Here is a 10,018-nt window from a genome sequence, read left to right on the forward strand (position 1 = left end):
TGCTTACTGATTGAAAACTACTCATACAATATGCAGCACTGGGCTGCTTATTCCAGCATTATTTTGTGCACCTTTTACTAGAAAGGATACCTGCTTGAAAGATCATTGTAGTTATTAAATAAAGTACTTAGAGAAATAGCCTGATATTTTTTTCTGTGTGGTTTCTAGCAATGGGACAGACAGTAATTTGTTGTAATCCATTCAGTTACCAAATTGTAACCATCAGCATTTGACAAATAATTAAGTACAAATTATTAATGCCATGATGAGCAATTGTGACCTCAAAGACCTTGTGATAGCAATGGGATTTTGCAGATAGATAGCATAGTGCATTCATCGTGGTTCAGAGAGAGTTAATGAGAGCTTTTTATCCACTGCTGTTAACACAGTCATAAAAATTACAGATAGGTCTTTACCAATCAGGTCATCTAGTCCATACCCCGGTTAGGGTAATATTATTCCCTACAGAACATTCCTATTACTTTGCAGGTTATCAACATCACAGGGACTAGCCTGGATTGAGCCACTAGGCAACTGACAATTGCTTAATCAATTGTTTTTCTGTAAGGGCTACAAGGCTCATCTATGTCCTTTCTTCCAGTGGTTGCAGGCCCCTGTGAGACTGCAGCTACCTCTCTCTTTAGCAAGGTAAAGCAGTTCTTACAGGTGGCCTAAAGGGTGTTCCCTTGTAACACACTAGCTCACTTTTGTGGGTTCTGTTGTCCTTTTCTGCACATGTGTATTATCCCCTTGTGAAAAAGTGTTACTAGCCTTTGCAGCTCCCTACAGAAGGCACAGCAGTCCTAATACATCTCACTCAAGAAAGCAGCAATACAGGAGAAAAGGTGCACAAAAAGTAAGTCTGCCAGGCCTACCTAGAAGAGCCTCACTAGAACAGCCATCTCAGAAACTACAGAGGCCTAGGGCTAGAAGGGCTACCAACAGCCAATCAGAGCCCAGCAGGCTCAGATAAAAGGAGATGCAGAGCCCTAGTAGGCCAGTCCCTGGCTGACACCAGAGGATTAAAGCAGCATGTTTCTCTCTGGTTATAGGAGCATGAGAATTAGCCAACGTTTATTGCTGACTGGGTTTGCGTGGAGAGAAAGGCAGCTGAGAACTTTGGCTTTAAAGTAAGGGTGAAGATAAAGAAGCCTAGGGAAGTAGCAGCTGTAAGTTGAATTGAGAAGTATCTGTTTGTTGTTTATTGGGTTGGAACCCGGAGTAGTGGGTGGGCCCAGGTTCCCCAAGAAGTGAACAGGGCTCACTTGGAAGCCCTAGAGAAAGATTAAATTTAAAGGAACCAAAGCTGAGACTGAAGATCTTGGAAAGGACAGATAGACCCTTAAGCCCCAATAGAGATTTTTGACCATGACTCTTGTGGTATAACTGTAGAACTGATAGAATAACTCACAATGTTTGATGTATTAAACCTCTTTTTTATTCATGAATATTTTGGGCAAACACTTCTTGTAGATTTTATGAGAAGAGGTTATTTTCAGTAATCAATGAACAGGGTTAAATTTGTCTAGATCACATGGTTTGTTTCTATTCCCTAAATGAATGAGCATAATTTCTACAATCATGTTTCTGGTGCAAGTACTTATAATTACTAATTCAAAACGTGCTTTTCCACCAGTTTTTGCTTATAATTCACTATTCTCAGGAAATATTACTGCTAGCAAATTAATTGACTAGAATATTCACAGAAACAATGGATACAAAATAAAACCATTTCAATTTGTGAAGGAATATTCAAAGGTTTTTTTTGTTGACCAGTTTTTTCCATCTAAAAAAGTCATTCTTTCTCGTTCTCAAGTTCTTCTGGTGGAGCTAGTCCACATTGCATGAATAATTAAATATTCCTTGGGCCAGAGAGAAAGAAAAAGAGAGTGACTCCATATCCAAGTGGTTAAGTCACTCAGCTGGGATATAAGACATTTGGGTTCAAGTTCCCCTTTGGCCTGATGCAGAGTAGAGACTTGAATGCATATTTCCTACGTGAGTGCAGTGTCCTAATCACCAGAATATTGATTGCTCTTTGGTGAGTCTCTGTGCTCTTTCATGAAGACATTCTCATTTTTGTTCTGTATTGGAATGAAAAATTTCAAAACCTCTATTTTTTTTCCAAGTTAGAATTCTTGTTTCCCAGCCAGCCCAACTTAGCACTTTACAGGTGGAGCTCAGGCCCTTGCAGAATGGTTGGTTTTATATTGTAAGAATCCAAGTGGCAGAATTCTAACAATCTTCTAATTCTTTAGATGTAAGGTTTGGTGGAAATCATGTTAAGTAGAAGCCATTAAAGTCAACGATACACTGTGATTATCAAAAATACTGCAGTTATTTCTTAAAGTATTAGTGGTATTTCAGATACCTCTGTATAATAACTATTGGCAAATAACATTCTTTGCCACTATTTTTGGCAAACTACCAGTAAAGTGTTCCCATGAGTCTTAGAAGCATACACATATAGCAACACAAACAAAACAAAACAAAACGCTATGGTTAGTGATAGCTAAGCTTGCATCCTGACACCTCAATCAGTCCAAAACCTTAAAAACCTGGAAATAAAAAGTGTCTTGCATTCCTTGACATTTTCACATTTCCTGCTGCACGGGCTCCATAAGGCTTTCACTTCCATCTCCAATAGATTCCAAAAGCAATGTGTTCCCCAAGTTCATTAAACTTGCACTTTGATGCAAAATCTTAATGGTAAGGTTGTATACTTTATATCAACAGATATCTGGCTGTCACACATTCCAAGTATTTAGAAATTTAATACACTTTAGCCAGGGGTGAAAGTAAAATTTATCTCTTACCGGTACCGGGGGTGGGGAGCTTTGTGCCCCCCCTCTCCCACCCCAGAAGAGACGGTGCCTCACTGGAAGGGGAGGGGCTGTGGCTCCAGCATCCCCCAGCCAGCCCGCCTGCACCACCCAGGGCTCCAGAGGTCTGCCGCTGCAATAGCCAGAACCCCAGGCCCTTTTAAGTAGCCGGCCCCGGGACAGCTGCTCCTTTTGCTCCCCCCCACCTCCAGCCCCATTGGTGACCCGGGAAGGGGCAAAAGGGGCAGGGATGTGAAAGCTCTGCTAAATTAAAGTCAGTGGTATGGGCCAGTACAAGGGGCCACTTTTTACCAGTATGCTGCACCAGCCAGTACCGCCTTACTTTCACCCCTGGCTTTAGCCATACTGAGGTTGCTGTTAAGGTTTTGTGTTAAAGTGCAAGTTTGATGAAGATGGAGAATGAGTAGCTTTTTGGCATCTGTGACCATCTCCAGCTATAGCAGTACTTGTACCTACAGTAGAACCTCAGAATTATGAACACCAGAGTTATGAACTGAGCAGTCAACCACACACCTCATTTGGAAGCAAGCAGCAGAGAGAGAGAAAGTAAATACCATACAGCACAGTACTGTGTTAAATATAAACTACTAAAAATAAAGGGAAAGTTTAGAAAAATAAAGATTTGACAAGGTAAGGAAACTGTTTGTGTGTCTTTCCTTTAAATTAAGATGGTTAAAAGCAGTATTTTTCTTCTGCATAGTAACATTTCAAAGTCAATGTATTAAGTCAATGTTCAGTTGTAAACTTTTGAAAGAATAACAGTAAAGTTTTGTTCAGAGTTCTGAATATTTCAAAGTTATGAACAACCTCCATTCCCCAAGTGTTCATAACTTTAAGGTTATATTGTAGTTAATTTAATCTTTCTTTCATTACAGGTGGCACCTATGTAATAATTAGTAAAGTTGCAATTGGCCTTTTGTCTTAATATGTGTTGCATTTAGCACATCAGTCCTCGTTGTTCAAAGCGACTTCTCTCAATAAGGGTGTGTCATTTTCTAAAGCTGACACTCAGGCCCACCCATGAGGGGAGTAAAGGTGACAATTTTCCAGGGGCCTGGGTGATTTAAAAGGGCCTGGGAGCCCCAGGCCCTTTAAAATTGCCAAGATGGGTTGCAGGGCTCCTAGGTGCACACAGGATGGTACCAGCGGTGGCGAAGGCAGCCAGGTGGGCATGTGGAAGCCCTGGCTATGCCAGAAGAGTGCACCCAGCAGCGCAGCCAGCAGCACCTGGCTGGGCACCAACAGCGCAGCTGGCAGCAGCGGGCATGGCTTGCATGTGCATGCACCAGCTGCAGTACGTGGTCCAGTGCCGCGCCCATGTGGTGATGCCACACTGGGCCAGCAGCAGCATGGGGCCTGTCTCCAGCTGCCCTGCATGATGTGCAGCGGCAGTGACTCCCCACCCAGCGACCCTTTCTAGGTTGCCCATTGAATGCTCTGTCCTGGGGCCTGGAATTGCTGTTGGTGGGCCTGGGGACACTAATAACAGTCAGAACAACAGGTCTCATCACACTAGAGCCTCATCATTATGAAAAACGAGTGTCAAACATATTCTGTTTTACTTTTCATTTTGTCTTTCTAATTAAAGCTCTAGATTATATCAGCAAAATGGTGTTTTGGGTTTGTTATTCTTTCATTGCTATAGTACTGCTGAAACAATGCATTTCCTTGGAGTAATAGATGATAGTAATAGATATGCTTTATTTGAAACCAATATTTCATGGTCAGAGACAGAACTGGGGTCTACAAATACTTGCATAAGTATTAAGGCAGCTAGATTAAATATTCTCTGTCCCCTTATCTTTCTTTGCATACATGATTTTAAAAGTTGGTGATAAAAGATACCCTTGATCTAAAGTAGACACTTAAGTGCAGAAGAAATACTGATAGTGCATTCTCCATTCTGAGTAGTTCTTAATCAGGGGCCCAGGAATAGATGGTTTTCTGATATACTGACACTTAGACCAAATTTCAATAAAAGCTAGATGACAGCTGCTTTAGCGCGGGTGGAGCTGCAGTGAGCACCTACAGAATGGAAGAAATATGTTCCTGTTTTCACTTTTCTGACCCTACTAATACCACAACTGTAATTCATTAACTAAGGGGCAGATTACGAACCTCTGATCAATTATTCACACAAGTAGTCCCATAGACTTTAATATGATCATTTAAGTGGCGTATGGATGTATCTAACTAAAACAAATATCAGTTTAGATCTACACACAATGGCCAGCAAGGAACTGGGGCACAACTGACGTCCCTCTGCTTGGGAGCACAAAGATGATAGCTAGTGTGCGAGATACCTGCCTCTTCTGGGAAACTGAAAATCCTGAGATTTTTATCCTGGCTGCTCCCTCCTCCCTATCTCTGGGACATCTTTTTATAACATGACCAAAGATATAGAGATGTTTTAACTCAGGAAAATGATATATTCCTCCCCTTTACGTGATGCGGGACAATAGTGTGTCTGAAGAACTCAAGAACTGTCATCTATCCACCCAAGGGGGGCAGGTAGGAAGCAGAGCCATGGCCTGCCCTCCCTCCACTTTGACCCCTGGAGCAGACCAGGTGCTCCATGGGAAGAAGGCTGTACTATCCTAAAGGACACACACCTGGCTGTTCAGAAAGAGGTTGTACCTCTCTGGCCTCCCAGTGTCTTCTCCAACAGAAGCCAACTAGTAAATAGCACTGTTTGGCCCTGTGGAGTTGCAAAAGTGTCAAAACAGTGTAAATAAGAGAAAACTCATCCATAGTGTTTGACAGATTAAAACCAAAATGCTGACTTGCACGTGCAAGAAGAGAGTAACCATAGACAATGCACAGAGTGTGTGTACTTCATGACTGAAGCTAAACATTAATGAGGCTGGAATTAGCATACTTAGTTAATGAAAAATCTTCAGTTTTAAAGAAGGATTCCAATCCTGCTTGAAAACCCACTTTTCATGAAACCTTTTACACTACCACTGACCATCCCTCCAGACCATCTTGCAACTGTAAGGCTCCCCTCGTTCGTCAGACTGATCTGAGTTAGAGTATTAACTCTGCTCATCAACGACCATCTGTAAAAGGTTCTGCATATTTACAACATGCTATAAAAATAATAATTTGAACTCTAACTGGCATGGAGCTGTTTGAACACTCACTCCAAGTTCTAATTGCCAATCTAGGCACTATCACTTTGAGGGTGAAGTCTGGAAATAAGGATCACAACATGAGTCAGGGCTGAGAGGAGAAAATGAATGATATCTTAAGTAAAGTTTGCGCACTCAAATTATTCCCCAAATACACAATGTTCTATGTTATTTACTACCCAAATTTTGTCCACCCTCCTTCCTCAAACTTATAAAATATCTGACAATGTAAACAGACTTTTCATCACATTATTTTAAAAAATGAGTCTATTGCTTTAATATTATTATTCAATTGGTATTTTTCATACAAGGGATAGTATTCTTACCTCAGTGCTTATAATTATTCCAAATGGATGCTGTTTACCCTTGTTAGAGGGTCAGCCCAAGGGTCTCTGCAACAAACAGAACTCACCCCCCTTCTCTCCCTTCAGAGTAGCATGTAGGACTAGCTGCTACCCTGGGGATCTCTGAACTTCTTGCATGCTATTGGAGGAGAGGGAGGGAGACTTTATACTGGCTTTCATGGATCTATTTAGTCATAAAACCCCTGCATTGGGGTATTGAGGAGCTGAAGCTACTATTCCATCCCAGAGTCTACAGTAATAGCAATAGAGGAACTGTGTTGGAACCCTCTATCCTTATCCTGGCCACGTCCTGGGGCTGTGGATTCCCTCAACCCCTATGGCATTTCCTGGCACAAAGACAAATAACTCAGGACAATGGGAAGGAAATTTCACCACTTGAAAATACTACTTATTCCCTCATACTATAGTTTACAATTTAATTCTATATCTCAAATTTATATGACTAGTAGCAGGATGAAAGTCCATAAAATACTTACAGTTCTTTGCATTAGTAGTGTAGCTTCGGAGCAACCTATCCCTTCATCATTAAAACCTGATTCCATATTGATGATGTCATCAATAACCTCCTCCATCTAAGAAAATAGTTTAAAATTATTAATTATCATCCATATATTTGATATGTAACGAAAGAGAAAATAAACTGCAATCAACAAAAGTGAATTAAAAACAAAGATCAAATTCTTAAGCCTCATACAAACTTTACTATCTGTGCAGGATTTTCATATATATTAGTTCCCATGAGTAAAATAAAAGTGGTTGTGGTTCACTACGTTACTTTCTTCCCTGAATATCAACAGCCCTCTACCCATTCCCCCTTTCTGAGCCTACCACCTTGTCACAACAAGATCAGATGTTAGAAGGGTTGTGGGTAACTAGTAACCATCAATTCCAACCCCTCTCATGTGTTTCACATCCGTAACACATTTGTCTACTGGTCCAGGAAGGCTGCCAAGAATCTGTGGTTGTTCAAGAATCCGGGTCACTCATGCTGCAGCATAAAATGCTGCTGCCAAAATTCAGCAGGTTGAGTAATGTGTTGTGTGTTGAAGCACACAAACTCATGGTACCTCAGTTTGGATATTCATTCCAAAGATTGGACATATATCCAGAACAGCCTGTCTGGTCCTAAGCCAGAATCAGGAACTTCAGAAACATGTGACATTGATGAATAATTAAACAGAAAAAAAAGTTAAAACACTTTTTGAAACCTCGATATAGGTTCAGTTTGAGTTTTGAGTAACAGTTTGGATTGGTTCAAAGATGCCTTGTTTTCTTAAAGCAGCCCTGAAGAAGGCCTCAGTCAAATACTGTTGCTAATTCTGTTCTCTGTAGATAAGATTTACTCATGTTATGAGGGTTTGTACAAGGGGCAGGGCCAGCTCCAGGGTTTTTGCCACCCCAGGCAGCAAAAAAAAATCATGCCGCTCTGTTCTTTGGTGGAAATTCAGTGGCGGGTCCTTTACTTGCTCCTTCTCTTCCTCTTCAGCAGGACTTCGGCAGCAGCTCAAATAGGAAGAGAGGGACTGAGGGACCCGCTGCCGAATTCCCTCCGAAGACCCGGATGGGCCATTCCAATAGCAGACAGAGTGCCACCCCTTTGTGTTGGCCACCCCAAGCACCTGCTTCCTTAGCTGGTGCCTGGAGCCAGCCCTGACAAAGGGAGCTTGTCCCTAAACTGGGGTACTGGATTCCATTTCCCCAGCCCTTTCACACTCCACTGACATAGAACTCTACTATTCAGGACATATATAGGTGGAAAGGATTTCACACTGTGGTAACAGCATATTCATCAGTCTTTTTTGTTCTATTTAAATCCCATCATGGGATAAAGCTGCTCCCTTTCTTATGCCATTGGATGAATTCTCCTTTTGCTAGTATGCAACATTTCTTGAAATCTACTGAAGTACTGAAGACCACCATGATCTATATCTGACTGCATTAGATGTACAGGCCAGGTCCTCAGCTGGTGTAACTAGGTGTAGCTCCACTGAAGTCAATGGTAGTGCTGAAGTCAATGGAGCCACACAGGTTTACAACAACTGAAGATTGGGCCTATATAAAATACAGCAATTAACTGAAAAATCAATGAGTGGGTTATTGCATCTACAATTTAATCTGATCTGGTGTTAAACTTTATTATATATTTGAAATAATATTATTAGACAGAAATAACTTCCATTTGACAAGGGTTTGTACATCCAGGTGCATATTCAAAAAACAGACAGTAATATACTACTGTCAGACTTTGCGTTTGACATGCATTCTACAAATACAGAATATCCAGGTATATACTGAAAGTTTATCCTGCAAGCAGCTATTCACACTGGCATTCAGAATCCACACACTTCAATGGGACTGCTTGTGTATGCAAGGAGTACTCAGGTGAACAAGGGCTGCAAAGTAAGGCCATAAGAAAGGGAAAACTGATGTGCTGCAGCAAAGAACTGGTACATGTACATTTAATTATTATCCACAAGTAACACAAGGTGTGCAAGATAACCACCATTCTCCCATACTTTCCCTCAACCCTGCCTGTATCTTAAATGCACATGCCATACCACATTTTCATGTTGTCCTCCAAGACCCAGTAACTTGGTAACCGGACTTTCTGGAGCACCAAAATCGCTGACAGGAGGCATGTGTCCGTTTCTCGGTACGGGTGTAGCTCCTGCAGGCTGGACTGCATGGCAGTGGGACAGTGAGACTGTTTGACTGGAGAGCTTGGTGTCAAGTGTCAGGTATTGTTTCACTTGGTGTTTCTGGCTTTGCTGAATGTGATATCTAGATTGATTTTCCAAGTGTGTTTGTACCTGTGGGGAAAAGGAAATAATTTTTGAAGTTTATATTTATCAATACAATTATTTATACATAATGTTTCTTTATAATCTAATTGTGGTAAAGAACATAAAAGGCCAGATCTTCAGTTGGAGTAAATAGATGCATTTACTTTAATGGAGCTACGCTGACTTAAATCAGGTGAAGATCTGGCTCTTATATCAGCATTGTAGAATTATTATAAATCTCAATCTTTGGTAGATTTCACTCCCTTATACGTTAATTAGACACTTCACATACCATTATTCTCCTCCCCCTTCCTTAGGGGTATATAATTTGTTTACATGATGAGACAGGGGAAAGAAAGGAGAGAAATACAATCACTATACATAATCTTGAGAATACAGAGTAACTATGGTACATCTTTCCTTTTTTCAAACTCATTGCTCATCTCTAATTGAAAACACTGACAATACCTGCAAAAAATGACAGTCAAATGTTTAAACATGCATGCACAATAAAACATATTTGATAAGTGTCACAATGAATAAAAGAAATCTAAACCAACATGTAATCTAACTGTGTTTCAGTAATTAAACAGCAGCATTCATTCATCAAATCTCATAGTATATTTGATTGGCTCACCTTGTAGTAAGAGCAGTCTGTTAAATGAGGCATTTTTGTATTTTTACAAAAGGAAAATTTCAGATACAATCCTAGATGGCTACTAACCAATCTCAAATCAAACCGTCTTCTACAGGCTCCACTTGAAGAATGACAATTTTTGAAGACGATGGGACTTTATAAACTAAGTGGTCATGCCAAAAGAGCTAATTGAGTAAGACTTTGGGCCATCCTTTAATTGCACAGATTGACAATTACTACTTCAAACGGGTCCCATTTC

General features: G+C 40.7%; 1 protein-coding gene across 1 annotated transcript in view; it reads right to left on the bottom strand.

The window, feature by feature from the left end:
* Window positions 1-9,792, bottom strand: part of TFEC (transcription factor EC) — a 46,858-nt gene extending 37,066 nt beyond the window's left edge. Inside the window, exons 1-3 of the mRNA XM_030554193.1 lie at window positions 9,760-9,792; window positions 8,898-9,149; window positions 6,816-6,911 (exon numbers count right to left, since the gene is read on the bottom strand). Coding sequence (XP_030410053.1) covers window positions 6,816-6,911; window positions 8,898-9,149; window positions 9,760-9,792 — 381 coding nt within the window. The remainder of the gene's footprint in view (window positions 1-6,815; window positions 6,912-8,897; window positions 9,150-9,759) is intronic.
* Window positions 9,793-10,018: the final 226 nt, after the last annotated feature.

This window comes from Gopherus evgoodei, chromosome 1, assembly GCF_007399415.2.
Source record: "Gopherus evgoodei ecotype Sinaloan lineage chromosome 1, rGopEvg1_v1.p, whole genome shotgun sequence".
Classification (NCBI taxonomy): domain Eukaryota; kingdom Metazoa; phylum Chordata; order Testudines; family Testudinidae; genus Gopherus; species Gopherus evgoodei.